This window comes from Protopterus annectens, chromosome 2.part1 (genome assembly GCF_019279795.1).
Source record: "Protopterus annectens isolate FY-2018-M chromosome 2.part1, PAN1.0, whole genome shotgun sequence".
Lineage (NCBI taxonomy): Eukaryota > Metazoa > Chordata > Ceratodontiformes > Protopteridae > Protopterus > Protopterus annectens.
This window is the reverse complement of record NC_056729.1, coordinates 1,440,709,098-1,440,727,174: the sequence shown is the minus strand read 5'-3', so window position 1 is coordinate 1,440,727,174 and position 18,077 is coordinate 1,440,709,098. Positions and strand designations below refer to the sequence as shown.

Sequence of the window (18,077 nt, the reverse complement as noted above, 5' to 3'; positions counted from 1 at the left end):
CACCCATTACTGGTACTGTCCCACACTCTGTAAGCAAATTCCATCTACACAGTGACATATTACATAACATACTCATGCTAGATATTTTGGGATCTCATCTTCCTTACTCTTCCCTGTACACCACAGAGAGGGGCTGTTGGATACTCCATAAGAAAGACTTTCAGTACACATGTAACTAACGTCTTCTACTTCTAAGTAGCTATAACAGTTTTTGCTCCTTTATCTAATGGTTCATAGGTGGCTACTAGGCATGCAGTCTATGAGATCATTGAGGAGCCTCGTCCCCTTTTCCAGTGACTTGCTTGGAGTTCCACAGTAGGCAAAATGGAATCAGAAGGAATCAAACCTAGACAACAGGAAGCAGCTCATTAACAATTCATAGCTTTAATCCTTAGTGTTAAATGGGTGAGACAGCAGCCCTTCTGGCAGACATTCATGAGTGAGTGGAATTTGCTGAGTGCATCATATTGAAAAACTAGGTAATTCAACACACATAAAAAAAATATCACACTCAAACTAGCTATAGTTATTATGCAACATTTCAATGAAGCTTCGCAAAAGTCAACCAAGGAAAACCCTGACCCGCAAACTGATTCTAACACTGCCAAAATAAAGCTCAAACTTTTCACCATTACACATTCCATGCTGCTGTCACTACTTTGCCCAACATTTACACTGGCAATAAATAAACTCTGGTGGCATACAGGGATAAATCCCCAAGTCTCAGGTGACCCGAGTTCAATTAGCAGCTCAGGCACTTATGAGGCTGGCACAGAGAATGGGTATGCCCATACTGCAGGAGGTAATCAGTGACAGGTCACAGTAGTCCTTTAGAAGAATGAGGCGGGCATGAGATCTGGGGTGTATGTGCAAGTGCACTAAGCAGCTAATGGGTGACAGCCTTCAATCATTTGGTGCTAGGCAAAGTGTGAGTGGTATTATGCACGGGGGGAAGTTCTGAGCTTTTACCACACCAACAAATGACTATGCTCCGTGACTGCCAGAGTGGCAACATTTGTCCTTTTCTGTAAGTTCTTAACTCGACATGGGTGTAAAAATGTAATAAAGCAGACACACAGAGGCCCCAATCTTAGAGACCATGGAAAAATAAAAAAAATCTGGAGAAATGTATCTACAAATATCCCTTCATAAAGGCATCATAAGACATAGACAAATATTCCGTGAAAGCATAAGTGTTTCAACGTACTAGCTCTTGAATGCTCAGTGACATACAGGCAAACCTGTCAACTGTCTAGTTTGGAGGAACATTCCTCATTTCAGACTCAATTTATCCCTACATATAATGTGTCTAGTTTTGGTAGTATGTCCCCATTTTCAGGCTCTATTTACCCCTTCACACAATTTTCTGAATCCTCCCACATGATTTTTTAAAGCTGTCTAGCATATAGAAAACGACACTAGATTCCCAACATATTAGCCACACCAATAATTTAAAGAAGATACACATTGTATACCTCCCTTGTCAAAAGCAAAAATAAATAACGTTGTGTAGCAGAACTTTTCACCATCTCTGATAATGTGCATATATTTTCTATCATTTTTGTCAAATGCATTTTTTAAAAAGTACAGTTTTGTACCTACCATAAATGTAGATGTTCGAGGATCCACATTGCTGCAGTCATAACCTGTGGGTAGTCCGCTGTCCTCGGTCGGCCCGAATACCAAAGAGTTAGGCTGGCGTCGGTCATGGTCGCCCAGAGCTGACGTCAGTACGCAGTAGTACTTAAGTGCATGACCGACGCCATATCCTCAGTCTTTCTTGGCCCAGATGTCAGAAGGCCTAAAAAGGAAAGGCCATAGCCAAAAAAGTAAATACCCAACAACCACCATTGAGAAAAATAATAAGTATCCCAAAAGAAACACAGCAACCCCAACCTATAGAGGGGAAGGAGGGAGGGAAAATTGGACTGCAGCAATGTGGATCCTCAAACATCTACATTTATGGTAGGTACAAAACTGTACTATGTTCTTTGTCTCACATTGCTGCAGTTATAACCTGTGGGTAGAATCCCAAAGCAAAGGTAAAGGGAGGCTGGCAAACTAAAAAGCATTAGGAGCTGCTAACATGCCCTGTAAAACTGCAGTGGCAAATCCAGCCCTAGACTTGGAATAAAGAGGGAGATAGTAATGCTTAGTAAAAGTGTGCACTGAACTCCAAGTAGCTGCCTCCAAAATATCCTTAGTAGCTACCCCCCTCAAAAAGGCAGTAGATGTGGCAGTAGCCCTAGTGGAATGAGGTCTGATCCCAGCAGGAACATCCTTCCCATGATGAGAATAACAAAAAGCAATACAATGGCCAATCCACTTAGAAATAGTTTGTTTTGAAACAGCTTTCCCTTGTGAACCCAAAGCAAAAGAAACAAATAACTGTTGAGTCTGCCTGAACTCTTTAGTTCTGCTCAAATAATAGCGTAACTGCCTGTGAATATCCAAAGAATGCAATACTTTTTCCCCCTTATTTTGGGGATCAGCATAAAAGTAGGCAAATGAATAGACTGGTTTAAGGCCACATTAGAAATCACTTTAGGCATAAAAGTGGGGTTAGTAAGCAAAGACACCCTATCCTTATGGAATATCAGGAAGGGTTCAACTGCCATGAGCGCCTGCAATTCAGATACCCTCCTAGCAGAAGTAATGGCCAACAAAAAATCAGTCTTCCAAGACAAAAACTTCAACTCAGACGTAGCTGCAGGTTCAAAAGGAGGTAAAGTAAGCTTCTCCAACACAAAATTGAGATCCCAGGAAGGAGTAGGAGCTCTACGGGTCTTATATTTTTGCCCTCTAAGAAATTGCTTAAACAAAGGGTGAGAAAATAAAGGAGGGTCACAATCATAGTGAGCAGAAATGGCTGCAGCATGAACTTTCACAGAGGAAAAAGACAAACCCTTGTCTAGTAATTCAGTAAGGTACTGCAGTGTAAAACTCAAATTAGGCACGGAGACATCAAAGCTCTTTGCTGTGCTCCAAAGAAAAAATCTCCTCCATTTATCAGCATAAACTTTTCTAGTACTAGGCCGCCTGGCTTCCAAAATGACATTTAAAACCTGTTGAGGAAGCTGAGACCCCCCCAGGCTCTAAAACAGAATACGCCAGGCTGTTAGATGCAGGGACTGTACCCTGACATTGAGAAAATGATTGCTTGACTGGGACAACAAGTGAGGAATCTGTGGCAAAGGCCAAGGAGGCTCCTGAACTAAACTCCTCAGCAGAGGATACCAGTGCTGACGTGGCCAATCTGGTGCTATTAAAATCATGCAAGGCTTGTCCCGCCTGACTTTCAAGAGTACCTTGGGAAGGAGAGGCAGGGGAGGAAAAGCATAGACGTGAAGGTTGTTCCAACTGAAAGATAGAGCATCCACTTTCCAAGCTTTTGGGTGAAACATCTTTGTGCAAAATTTTGGCAGTTGGAAATTTAGTGGAGAAGCGAACAGATCTATGTCTGGAGTTCCCCAAGCCACTGTCAACTGTTGGAATACGTGAGGATCCAATTTCCACTCGTGAGGATCCACAATTTGTCTGCTCAAAACATCTGCTAGGGAGTTCTGTGCTCCTGGCAGAAACCATGCTTGAAGATTGATGTGCAAACTCAGAGCAGTCTCCCACAATATCATTGCTTGCCTGCAAAGAGGGTAAGAATGGGTTCCCCCCTGCTTGTTGATGTACCACATTACAGTTGTGTTGTCTGTTTGAATCAACACCTGTCCTGGTTGAAGTAGGTCCTTGAAGGCCCATCAGGGCAAATTGGACTGCTAACATCTCCTTCATGTTGATATGCAAATGTAGTAGTCTGGGAGGCCATGTGTCTTGAATCCATTTCCCATTGAAGTGTGCTCCCCAAGCCAAGTCTGAGGCATCCGTTGTTACAATCTGACTCGCCTCCGGTCGGCTCACAGAGAGTCCCTTGTTTAGGTGACATTCCTGAGCCCACCACAAGAATTCCTTCTGGATGCAAGGTATTATCCGAATGACAGTGTCCAAATCGTGGCAGTGTTGAGTCCATACACTTTTGAGATACCATTGTAGCTTCCTCATATGCAGTTTGGCATTGGGAAGTACTAGAATGCAAGATGCCATGAACCCCAAGGCTTGAAGGACTGTCCTTGCAGTCAGTCTGGACTGTACTGATAACTGCTGGAAATATAGGTGAAGAGTTCTTTGTTTGTCCGGGGTCAGAAAAGCCATCTGAGAAGCTGTATTCCGTCTCACACCCAGAAAGCACATGTCCTGAGAGGGTACTAGACTGGACTTTATTTCGTTCACAGAATACCCTAGGCACCTTAAAACTGCCATTACATACTGTAGATGTTGAAGTAACTTGTCTTTGTCTTGAGCAAGAATCAGGCAATCGTCCAGATAAGGATAAATTTGAATTCCCCTTTGTCTGAAGAAAGCTATTACAGGAGCCAGAACTTTTGTGAACACCCTGGGCAGTAGATAAACCAAAGGGCAATGCAGAGAACTGATAATGAGAAGTACCAGCCCGAAATCGCAGGAATCTCCTGCAGCTGGGCCTGATGGGAATGTGAAGATAGGCCTCTTTGAGATCCAGGGTTACCATCCAATGATCTTTGCCTAGCATAGGTAGACGTTGTTGTAATGTTAACATCTTGAACTTTGGAATGTCTAGGTAGGTATTGAGAATGGACAAATCCAGAATTGGCCTCCAAGTGTTTCCTTTCTTTGGCACTAGAAAAAGACGGGAGTAAAACCCTAGGCCTACTTCCGACGGAGGTACCACCTGGATGGCCCCCATCTGAAAAAGCAAGGAAATTTGCTTCTGAGCCTCCAGCCTTTGCTGTGGAGGCACATCCGGCATGCCTTTGAAAGGGGGAAAAGTGTGAAAATAAAACTTGTAACCTCGATTTATTATTTCCAGCACCCATTTGTCCTGGGTGACCAAATGCCAGTTTTGTTTGAAAAGAGACAACTTTCCTCCTAGAGGAGCTGCCAGAAAAGAAGGATCTGGCAGCTGAAAATACAGGTCATTGGGTCTGTTTACGAAAAGGCTGACCCCTGCCCTCACTAGAAGACTGTGCAGGAGAACTCCAAGTCCTAGGTCTGAAAGAACCCTGAGCGTGAGCCCTGCCTCTACCACGTCTAGACCTGCCTTTAGACTGATAATCTGAAGTAGGGTAGGACCATCCTCTAGCAGGCCAATTCCTGCTAAACTTAGGGGGCTGCACCTGCAAAAATTCCTTGACCGTCTGCATAGACTTAGCCTTATCTTCCATCTTTTCAAAACTGACTCCACAGGAGAACCAAAAGAACTTCTGATTGCAGAGGAGCATCAAAATCCGAGCTTTAACATGCTCTGACAAATTTTGATCCTTAAGCCAGGCATGTCTACGAATAACTGAACCAGTAGCAGCCACCCTGGATGAAGCCTGAAGGGCATCAAAACCACACTGTAGAGAATGTTTCCCAACCTGATCCGATGCATGAACCAACTCCTGCAATTCTTTACACTCTATACCCTCGGATAAAGCATCCACCTTAGATTTCAATTGGCCTAACAAAAAATTCTGATACTTCAGCATATGAAACTGGCAATTTAAAGCCCTCATAGCCAACGTAGAAGAGGTGTACACTTTTTTCCCCCACCTATCCAATGCTCTAGAATCTTTATCCAAAGGAACTGGATTCTTAACCACAGAAGCCCTGACACCCTTCGGCCCTTGAATAATAGTTTCAGGGTCAGCTCTAGGACTCTTATACAAATATTTATGTGCTTCTGGAACTCTGTAATATCTGTCAGGCTTGACAGGGGGTAAAGAATCAGGATTAAGAGAAGCTTCTGAAAAAACATCCTGAACTACATCTAAGACAGGGGGAATAGCCAAGGGCCTATGTTGTGGCAAAAACAAAAATTTCCTAAGCCTTTTTAGAGAATCTGAAAAATCCTGACCTTCCCACTTGAAATGTTCCCTCATGGAATGTAAAGTTTCAGAAAAGGAAAAATCCTCTGGAGGAGAAGCAGAAGGACAGGAATCCTCTGCATCCGAATCTGAATAGGGAGGGAAATCCTGAATATCCTCAGCTGAAGACTCAGAGAAGTCTGAAGAATGCTCCATTCCCTCTAAATCTGTCTCCACCCTAGTCCTCTTCTCTGGGGGGGGGGCATAGAACCCCTGATCAAAGTAATCAAATCCTCTGCCATTTTCAACATATGTTTTTTAGGAACAGAAGCTGAAGAACTAGGGCTATGGCCAGTACCAGTAAGACCAGGTTTTGCCTTAGCATGGCCTTTAGCCACTGAGGTAGAAGGCCTAATAACCTTTTGTAAGGATGGAACTACAGAAACCTGAGAGGCACCCTCGGCCTGGCCTAACTCCTGAGAGGCCAACTCCTGCAAAAGTAAAGGTTCCCCCGGATCCACAGATTCAACCGAAGGTTCCATAGAACCGGCGTCCGCAACGGACGACTCATCCGTTTAGACCTTAAAGATTTATCTTTATGCTTTTAGCAGTAGGGCGTCTGAGGATCCGGCGGCATGTTATAATTACCGCGAAAACAAGCCTGGCACAGTCTAATCTTCGTTTAATGGTGCGCTTATTAAATCTGGCAAAGCGACACCCGACTACGTGTTCAGGCCCCAAGCAAGGAATACAGAGAGAATGATAGTCCCTATGGGGTATCTGTTTCCCACAAGAAATACAATTATTAACTTTTTCTGACATCCGGATTAACTGAGGCAAGAAAAAACAAAAATTTTCCCCAACAGGGTACTTAGCCCAACTTGGCTTCGGTCTGAAACTCAATAATTGAAAATTTCAGAACGCCGAACGGCACTTGCAAACGCTGCTTCTGCTTCGGACCACGCGGCAAGAAAGACTGAGGATATGGCGTCGGTCATGCGCTTAAGTACTACTGCTTACTGACGTCAGCTCTGGGCGACCATGACCGACGCCAGCCTAACTCTTTGGTATTCGGGCCGACCGAGGACAGCGGACTACCCACAGGTTATGACTGCAGCAATGTGAGACTAAGAACATCAAGTTTCTGAGTAGTATCACACATTCCTAATGTAAGCAGGAAGACTTGTCTGGTATTTGGTATTCAAATTTATGCTAATTAAACATCCATATTTTTTGGCTGAATGTATGTACTTTTCAAGGGCCTCTGCACTTATTTTCATTATCTGCAGTTTGAGGGGTAGGGAAGCTGGCCTTATTACAGTCAGGTTAAAAAGCTAAACTCCACTAGCTTCTGCCATGCTTCACCCCCACTAGTCTGTTCAGTTCAGAATACAGTTTGAATAAACTGCATTTATTTAAACTGTATTTGCTTTAAAACTGCTACACACTCAAGTGTGCCGGCTTGCACTGCACTTGACTTGCGTTTCTGTGTTGGAGGGAAGCCTTCTAACTTATCAGTGGGAGTGGTAAGCACTAGGTAGCCTATCTACCACAAGAGTGGTTTCTGGCCAAGTAAATGTAGTTTCTTGGCCGTTTGGGCAGTTTTTCCATCTCTTTCAACTTTCTGGTTTAAAAGCCCGTGTTTGTGCTTGTTTCCCAAATTTCCAGATTTGCTGTATCCAGGACTGTTTGTAAGCTTATGAGCCCCCCCAATCCTTTCTGAGTTGCAGGGAAGCCTTCTAACTTATCAGTGGGAGTGGTAAGAACTAGGTAGCCTATCTACCACAAGAGGAGTGGTTTCTGGCCCAGAAATTGTAGTTTATTGGCTGTTTGGGCAGTTTTTCCAACTCTTTCATCTTTCTGGTCTAAAAGCCCACGTTTGCACTTTTCCCACCTTTCCTCTAACTAGTCTAGTCCATATACAAATTTGCTGTATCCAGGACTGTATGTAAGATTCTGAGCCCCCCCCAAGCCTTTTTGTGTTGCAGGGAAGCCTTGTAGCTTATCAGTAGAAGTGGTGCACAAGGTAGCCTATCTACCACAAGAGGAGTGGTTTATGGCCCAGAAATTGTAGTTTATTGGCTGTTTGGGCAGTTTTTCCATCTCTTTCAACTTTCTGGTTTAAACCTTTCCTGTAACTAGTCTAGTCCAGTACAGATACAGATTTGCTGTATGCAGGACTGTTTGTAAGCTTCTGAGCATTGCCAACGTCTGCACTTCAATTTTTTTTCCCTTAGATCTGCTAGTTGTCTCCTCTCCTGCACTTTTACTAGCTTATTAGTCTAGCACTTTACCAGACTTCTTGTACCAATTATTGTAGCACACAAAAGTGCTACCAGCACTAAGCATTCTACATGGAAACAGCTGTAGTACTTATTAATGCCCACCCCTCCAGGCATGTCTAAAGGACAGTTCCCTGTGCTTTCTCCTATTAACCTGGTGAACTTAGGCATCCTGAGGCAATGTAGCAACTACCTCATGTACATCAACAACCCTCTCCTCTTACCTCCCAACACTCAGACTTGTGACAGATGCACTTATATATCCAAATTGCAAGCCACGCACTCTCCAGCCAAGACCAGAATAGCTGGTCAAGAGGAGAGGGTCAACAATTGCATCACACCACAAGGAACACATAGCCCTCCAGAACATACACCAGCACTGCCTTCACATAAAAACACATAACAAACACAACCATCTTCGTGGAGGCTCTCAATAAAAATCTACCCAAACAACAGAGACCGCCAAGGCAGAAATGGACTCGACCACTACAACACAACACTAATTACAAGACACAACTCTCCTAAACAGTGTGCCACTCAACCAAAGCCCCTGAGGCAAAACAACATGCCCAACACACTAGTCATAGGTGACTCGACAATGAGGCATGCGGATGTCCCACTCACTAGGTTGAATAAGGAGAAAGTAACAGCTGCCTGTTAGGTGCCAGAATATGCCACATAACACATGCACTCAGGTCCCTCAACAACAGGTACAAATATGACTCTGTCACTGTACATGTGGGTGTGAATGACCTGAGATGTACCTCCCTAGACTACATGAAGAGAGACATGGAGGAGTTCTCGGATAATGCAGCCCAGGTGGGTATAACCCTAGCCCTGAGAAGCATCCTACCATCACCCAGAATGATACCGCAGTACAAGCAGAAAATGATTGATTTCAACAATTGTCTAAGTTTCTGGTGTCATTCTAAGGGGATCCAGTATCTGTCCGCCTGGGATGACATGACTGACGGACCTTGATGTTTTGCCAGAGATGGCCTGCATCTGTCACTCCTGGGCTTCTGGATACTGTCCAAGGCTCTTGCCAAAACTATAGTGCCTTTTTTAGGCAGTGTTCGAAAGACGAAATTACCACCATAACAACTACAAAAAATGCAATCAGAGTCATGCTTCTCAACGCTAGAAGTCTAAATCTCAAAATGCACTCACTGGGAAAGCACTCCTTAAAATGGAGAACATTGAGATTTGTGCTGTAACAGAGACCTGGTTCAAGGCAGCATAAAGCACCCCTTCACTACCAGACTATAACTCATTCCACACCTTTCGGCTGCAGAAATTGGACCGAAGCTCCAAAGGAGGTGGTGTTTCCATATTCATAAAGGATGTGCACACCTCGAGACTGGTAGCTCAACATAACTCAGAGATACTTCAAGTGCAGCTATCATTGGGTAAGACAGCGATTCAGGCTGTAGTCTGCTATAGGTCCCCAACCATGTCCCAAGACTCACACTCCATGTTCTTAAACACACTGGAGAATATTAGGGTTCAACCTAACAATCTCATACTGGGCAACTTCAACTGCCCCTCCATTAACTGGGAAAACTACTCATGTACCAATACACTTCCCCAACGTTTCCTGGAATTCATTAATTCCAATGTCCTGGACCAGCTCGTTCTTCCCCCCATGAGAGGTAGCAATCCCTGACCTGGTCATTACTAACATAGGCGACCACTGCTCTATACCAATAGTCAACTCCTCTCTGGTTAGATCCAACCACAAACTAATCACCTTGGAAATCCACATCCCTCCCACCCGCCCCGCAAAGGTAACCACCATGAAAAACTTCTCCAAAGCTAACTTTGGGTTCCTAAAAACAGAGGTGGCTAACTTCACGGCACCCATGCAAATGGAGAATAGTTGCATGACCGCCAAATCATACACCAATGCACTGTACGAACATATAAACAAATGCATGGATCTCGCCATACCCAATAGAACCAAGACGCTCTCCTCAAAAAAAAAGGAAGCCAGTCTGGTGGTCCCCTACCATAAACAAACTCTACAACAGAAGGAGGAAACTGTTGCGGAATAAGGTGAAGTCCCAGGAGTGGAAAAACTCCCTTATCAGCCTCAACAAAAAGTAGAGATCCCTCATCAAATCTTCTAAAGCTAGCTATGAAAACAGAATTGCAGCAGATAGTAAAGACAACCACAAGGCCTTCTACAGTTATGTAAAGAATCTACATGGCAATACCTAGGTTTGCTCAGAGCTACTGCACAATGATACCTCCTATACCAAGCCAACAGGTACTGCCAATATACTGGCCAACAGATTCAGTGCCAACTTTACCCCTCTCCACCATCAAAGGACCAATCACAATACCAGTAGATTGCCAGGCACCCAGTATTACTGCTGCACAGGTTAAGACAACACTGTCCAAGACCAAGAATACAGCTTCTATGGGACCTGACAATATCCCTGGCTGTGTTCTACAGAAACTACACAGTAAACTGGCACCTCATTTGTGTGCCCTGTTCAATCACAGCCTCGCCTCAGGCTTTGTCCCTACCGAATAGCGCACCGCTACAGTCATCTCTCTCCACAAAGGAAGAGCGAATAGAGACCCTGTGAACTATCCCCCCATTAGCCTGACAAGTCTGATATGCAAAGTTATGGAAAGCATCATCATGGACCTAATAAACAAGGATATACGGAATGTATGTTTTTGATTTTTTCGTTTTGGAAGTTGTACCAAAAAAAATCAGGTGTGGCATGTGGGAAACAAAACTTGAATAGAGGGAATTACTTTGGCAGATAATACTGGATGCTACCAAAGAACCTGGTTTGAATGATATGCTTTCTATCATTCCAGTTTTAAAGTTACAGACTGCTAAGTTATAATAAACTATATATATATTTTTTGTCCACTAGATGGTGATAGTACACCACTTTAAAGCATACAAATATAAGCATTAATATGTATATACAAGGAATTCTTTTTACAAAAAATTCTTTTTAAAAAATGTTTTTATGATCTATATTCACAAATATATTTTTCAATTGTTTATTTAATTTATTGAAGTTTTTTCTAAACAACCTTTTCTTAATAACTTTTAACTTGATTTTAACTACAAAATCATTATTAACTTGATTTTATTGGTGGATAATTTCAAAAGTTTCAATTAATCTAATTATTTGATTAAACCAATTAATTCAATTGTATATAAGGTGTAAGCATTCTTAGGAGGTTGTATTTGTTTTTGCTGAAGAAGGTACTCGAAAACGTACTTTTTGTATTTCAAGCGTTATTAAATTCTTGGTTTTAACCTTTCAGTGGTTCTACTTTCAGTTTACAACAGAATTGTTTGGACTGCTATTGTTTATTGGTCTCACTACCCTTATTTGGAGCTTCTAGAGTGAACTATTGTGTGGATAATATGGAATATCCAAACTCTGGATCCCACACAGTTTGGTTTTGTGAAAGGTAGATCATGCCTGCTCAACTTGGTCAACTTCTTTGAGTCCGTCACCAAAGCTGTGGATGAAGGCAAGGTGGTTCATACAGCCCACCTTGATCTAGCCAAGGCCTTTGATAACATTCCCCACTCAGGAATCACAGAAAAACTCACTAAGCTAGGCATCAACCCCTATATTATTAGGTGGGTTGCAAACTGGCTCACAGATAGAGCCCACATTGTGAAAGAAGCTGACTCCAAGTCAGACTGCCGACCAGTCACGAGTGGAGTCCCACAGGGTTCGGTCCTGGGTCCTCTCCTGTTTGGTATCTACTTCCCTGAAGTCCAGGCCAACACAAACGGACTCTGGCTGACAAAGTTCACAGACAATTGCAAGTTGGGAGCTATTATTAACTCCCCAAGTGATGTTGACATCCTACAGAAAGGCCTTACTGAGACCAACTGTTATCTAAACCATGGCCTCAAGCTCAATGCCAAAAAATGTGTCATCCCCTTTGGGAAAAACCTGGTTCCCATGAATTACCACATCAATGGTAGTCCACTGAACACAGAAGGTGTTATAAGAGATCTGGGAACACAGGCTGACACAACCTCTCTTTTGACCACCACATTGCCACTGTGGTCAGAAAGTCCTTCTATGTGGCACATCTCATTACTAAGGGTTTTGCATCCAGGAAGAAAGAGGTCATTGTCTCCCTTTACTCTTCCCTCATTAGGCCAATCATCGAGTACAATACCCCATTTGGCATGTACCTCACTAGACACCTGCAACAACTGGAGAGGCTGCAAAAGTATCTCACAAAGAGGATCCTAGGCCTTAAACACTTGTCCTATATGGACAGACTCAAAAAACTCCAACTATTCTCTGTCTCATATCGCCTACTTAGAGACGATCTCTGCTTGACTTACAAAACCATGTCTGACCCAGCTCTGTTAGAAATGCTACATCTAAAGAAATCCCAATCCCTCCGCACCACACACTCCAGGGACCTCAACCGCATTACCACAATCAATAGAACGTGCTGGAGGGACAGGTTCATAACCCAGAGACTTCCCATGCTATGGAATAGACCTCCCATACATGTCAAACAGAGCACCTCACTGGCCCTCTTCAAGAGCAATCTTGATGAGTGGATGGGAAATAAAAAAATTCACCTCGGGGATCACTCCAGTGGCTCTACTCGACAGACGCACTGGGAACTAAGGTTAGGTGGCATGATGCCAGGGTAATCCTATGGGGTAGGCTTGTAAAGACTCCAGGGCCATTAGCCTAGTACACACCTATGAACCTGAGCATAAAAAATGCCAGTGTGCTATAACATTTTTTTTATTTGTTCACAAAAAATCTGCATATGTCCAAGGGTACCTTGATAAAGGGAAGTTTGCAAACATATCTGCACATAAACTTCAGCATAAGTGACAGCTGCAGTGGTTGAATAGAATACATAATAGCAGACAAATCCATCAATCTATAGCAATAAATATTACGTAGTTAACAATACTGAACCACTAAAAGAGAAGAGTGTATGATAAAAAGACACCAATAAATAAACTGTTTATATTTACAACTACTCACAGTTCCATTACAAGGACCTAAATGCTGCATGTAACAAATTGGTGAGGTAAACACCTTAACTATTACGCTTAAAAGCCACAATGTTATGTCTGCAGACAGTAAATTAGACCAAAGTCAGGTTCTATATACAGCCTTTTAGTATTCAAGATGTGTGCAGCATATAAAATTGAAATCAAGTCATCTGCTACAAGCAGAAATTAAGCTATAAATCTGTACAGTTTATACAATAAAACCAAACAATGACCAAATATCATAAAGGCAGCCTATATTTCTAGGAACCAGCATGATCTTCTCTTTTGCTACTGGGTGGTCATACTCTCTGTCGGTGAATGTTTCGCTCTTTGCTCAGCCTTTCAATTTCTTCTTCTTCAAAGACTTCCATTCACCCTCCTGGGCACTCAGACTGTTAAACAGATCTTTTACCTTCCTTTTTCTTTCAGAATCCCTGCAAAGAAACATTAATTGCTTCAGTCTGATTTCCAGACATCAATGATTATTCTTATGCAGCTAGCAAAAACATTCTTATCATAATTTCTCTTCATTAAATACAATTGCACTGGTTATTCCACTAGAATTGTTTTATATTAAAATATGAAAATAAACAAGAGTATCACAAGAAAAGTACAGTTGTGTACACTTACCATAAATGTAGATGTTCGAGTGTATTTACTGTTGTAGTCATCACACTTGGGTTATCCTGCCAGGGGTAGCCCTCATTCGGCCCAAACACCAGAGGCTTAGTATTTCTGCGTCAGTAGCTGTTGCTTCTGGACTGACGTCAGATTGTCAGGGGTATAAAAGCAGGCAGCCGACGCCATTACATCAGTTTGTCTTGCCCCAAATGTCAGGAGCCCCCAAATAGGGAGCCAAGTTATGGTGGAAAAACACCACCAGTAAAAAGAAAATACCAATAGCCCTGTAAGGGGAGAGAGAGAGAGAGAGAGAGACAAGTGGGCTGGAGGGTGGGAAACCAGGACTGCAACAGTGAATACACTCGAACATCTACATTTATGGTAAGTGTACACAACTGTACTATGTTCTTCGTGTTTCACTGTTGCAGTCATCACACTTGGGTTGACTCCCAAAGCCGAAGAATGGGTGGAGGTAGTCAAGAAGAGCTGCGGCTGGCTAGTATGCCCTGCAGGACTGCTGTTGCAAAGCCCGCCCTGGATTTGGAAAAGATAGGCAGGTGGTAATGCTTGGTGAAAGTATGAACAGAACTCCAAGTAGCATCTTCCAGAATGTCCCTGATGGAGACTCCTCTGAGAAAGGCTGTAGAGGTTTAAGTTGCCCTAGTGGAATGCGTTCTGACCCCCTGAGGGAGTGGTTTCCCATGGTATTTGTAACAGAAATGGATAGTGTGCTATCCATTTGGAGATGGTTTGTTTTGATATGGCCTTGCCCTCTGCCCCTGGTCCAAAGCTGACTAGTAACTGGTCAGATTTCCTGAAGGGCTTAGTCCTATCAAGGTAGAATCTGAGCTGTCTGTGCACATCTAAAGAGTGCAGGATCCTTTCCCCCTTATTTTGAGGATTAGGGAAAAAGGTGGGCAAATGGACAGATTGGCTGAGAGCCACATTGGACACCACACATTAGGCATAAAAGTTGGGTTAGTCCCGAGGGAGACCCTGTCAGCATGAAAAATAATGAAGGGTCACACAGCAATAAGTGCTTGTAGCTCAGACACTTTTCTAGCTGAAGTGATGGCCAGAAGCAAGGCTGTTTTCCAAGAGAGGAATTTTAACTCTGCTGATGCTGCAGGCTCAAGGGGTGGGGGGTAGCGTGAGCTTTTCCATCACAACATTAAGGTCCCAAGCAGGGATGGGGGCTCTTCTTGGTAGGCTTAAGTTGTTAGCCCCTCTCAAGAACTGCTTGATGACAGGGTGAGGGAAGAGAGGTGGCTCAGTGCTGTAATGAGCAGAGATATGGATCTTAATGGAGGAGAAGGGCATACCTCTGTGGAGTATGTCTGCTAGGTAATCCAGGATGAGAGGTAAGGAGGGCTGTGCTGTATCTGCTCCTTTAGAGTGAATCCAGGAACAATACCTTTTCCACTTATCAGCATAGGATTTCCTTGTACTGGGTCGTCTGGCTTCACGTATGACATCCAGTACCTGGCTTGCTTAGGCTGGCCACTGGAAGAAAATTCAAGGAATAAGCCAGGCTGCAAAGTTCAGGGTCTTCAATTGTGGATGCAAGATCTGTCCCTCTTGCTGAGTCAGGAGGGTTGGGATCTAGGGTAGGTGTCATGGGGCACTGGTGACAGACTGCGCAGTAGTGGGTACCAGTGTTGGCATGGCCAGTCTGGGGCAATCAGGATTGTCCTTGGTCTTTCCTGCCTTATCTTGAGTAATACTCTTGTAAGAAGAGGCAGAGGGGGAAATGCATAGATTGAGAGGTTTGCCCACTGGAAGGATAGGGCATCCACTTTCCAGGCCTTGCTGTGAGGTACCCTGGTGCAGAATTTGCTGAGCTGCTGGGTGTAGGGGAAGGCACATAGGTCCATCTTCGGGGTACCCCATTTCTGGGTCACAAGGCCGAAGGTGTGGTGGTTTAATTGCTACTAGTGTGGGTCTAGGAGATTTCTGCTTAAGTTGCCTGCAAGAGAGGTTTGGTCGCCTGGCAGGAATTGAGCTTGCAGCTGAACATGCATGGCTGAGGCTGTGTTCCACAGGGTCATGGCTAGCCTGCAGAGTGGGTAAGAGTGGGTTCCCCCCTGTTTGTTGATGTGCCACATCACTGTGGTGTTATCGGTTTTGATTAGTAGGGGCCCTGGGTGAGAGTAGGAATCTGAAAGCTGTCACAGCGTGCTGAACAGCTAGCATCTTATTTATTTATTTTATTTATTTATCATTTGTTAACCGGGAAAGTCCAACTTGGAACAAAGCCAATTTTCAGCAGAGGCCCAGGGAGAAAGGCTCCAGATGCATGTCTTTGTAACTTTGCATCTCTTTTTGGTTGATGTGCAGATGAATTTGGTTTGGGCTCCAGTGGCCCTGAATGCACCTGCCTCCTAGATGTGCACCCCAGGCATAGTCTGATGCGTCTGTGGTTAGGGTCTGGGAAGCATGGGGTTGTGTAAAGGGAAGTCCCTTGTTGTGGTTGCATGCTGCTGCCCACCAAAGAAATTCTTTCCTTAGACAAGGTATTACAGGTATGACAGTTTCCAGGTCCTGAGAATGTTGGCACTAAAAACTTTTTAAGTACCACTGAAGTTTCCTCATATGCAGTCTGGCATATAGAATTAGTAGAATGCAGGAGGCCATGAACCCTAGAGCCTGCAGGATTTTCCTTGCAGACAGCTGGGTTCTGGTGGCCATTTGAGTGAAGTAGCCTTTCAGATAGGCTTGTTTTTCTGGAATAAGGAATGCCATCTCGGATGGTGTGCCCAAGCTTGCTCCCAGGAATACAATTTTTAGACTGGGGACTAGTTTGGATTTCTTTTCGTTGATAGTGTACCCCAGGGAGGCAGGGAGGTTAGAAGGTCCTTTACAAATGTCAGGTGCTGCAACAGCTTTTCCTGTCTGCCTGAATCAGGCAATCGTCCAAGTAATGATAAATTTGAGTATTTCTCTGTCTGCAATAGGGAATGGCTGGAGCCAGGCATTTTGTGAAAACTCTGGGAGCAGTGGATAAGCCAAAGGGAATTGCAGAGAACTGATAATGCATAGATCCTGCCCTGAAACGTAGATATTTCCTGCAGGAGTCCCTGATTGGGATGTGCAGATAGGCCTCCTTTAGGTCTAGGGTGGCTAACCAGGCATCTTTGGACAGCATAGGGAGAAGCTGCTGTAGGGTGGGCATTTTGAATTTTGGTACCACCAGGAAGGTGTTTAGAATGGATGGATCTAAGATTGGGTGCTAGGTGCCCTCTTTTCTGGGTACCAGGAAAAGTCTGGAATAGAAACCTTGGCCTAACTGTTCTGCAGGAACAGGCTGAATTGCCCTTATGGAGATCAGTGACTGAACTTGGGTTTGTGCCTCTGCCCACTGGTTTGGAGGAAGGTCTGGGAACCCATTTGGGATTTGCAGCATATGGAAATAAAATCTGTACTCCTGGGATACTATGCCAAGGACCCATCGATCGTTGGTGATGGAGGTCCAGTTTTTTGCATGGTGGGCACGTTTTCCTCCTAGGGGTACGAGCAATTGGGCAGAGGTGAGGAGTGGAGTTGAGAAGTCATTGTGAATACTTTCCTTAAGGGGGTGGCTTAGCACTCCCTGCTTTAGAAGTGGAGGTACTCCATTGCTTAGATCTCTGCATACCCTGAGACTGTAATCTGGGGGGTCTGGTTCCCCTAGGTCTAGTTTGAGTTGGCCTTGAGGGGGCTGGAAAGGACCAATGTTTTGAGGGGCAATGCCTACTGAATCTCGGAGGCTGCACTTGCAAAAAAATCTTTGACTATCTGCATAGACTTTGCCTTTTCCATACTTTTTAAACCTCTTCTGCTTTGGTGCCAAACAGATTGTCCTTGTTAAGAGGAGCGTCCAATAATTTTGATTTGACATGGTTTGGCAAGGTCTGCTCCTTAAGCCAGGCATGCCTTCTAAGTACAGAACCTGTGACTGCTGCCCTGCAAGATGCTTCTAGGGTGTCAAACCCACACTGCAGGGTATACTTCTTGACTTGGCTTGCAGAATGCATAAGCTCCTGTAATTCTTTATTTTCTGCATAGCCAGGAAAGGTAGATAATTTTTGCTTAAGAAGTTCCATAGTATGTTGCTGGTATTTTAGCATGTGGAACTGACAATTCAATGCTCTATTGGGGAGAGTTGCAGAGGTGTATACATTTTTACCCCATCTGTCTAAAGCTCGGGAATCCCTGCCCGAGGGGGTGGTATTCTTAGCTGTAGTTGCTTTTATTCCTTTAGGTCCTTGGGAGATGACCTCTGGGTCAGCAGTA

The 18,077-nt window shown here is 44.0% G+C and overlaps 1 protein-coding gene across 2 annotated transcripts in view; it reads right to left on the bottom strand.

The window, feature by feature from the left end:
* Positions 1-13,141: 13,141 nt before the first annotated feature.
* Positions 13,142-18,077, bottom strand: part of NOP14 (NOP14 nucleolar protein) — a 1,083,467-nt gene continuing 1,078,531 nt past the window's right edge. For both annotated transcript variants that reach the window (XM_044062921.1, XM_044062920.1), the window contains one exon: positions 13,142-13,618. In XM_044062921.1, the coding sequence (XP_043918856.1) occupies positions 13,519-13,618 (100 nt within the window). In that variant the 3' untranslated portion in view covers positions 13,142-13,518. The remainder of the gene's footprint in view (positions 13,619-18,077) is intronic.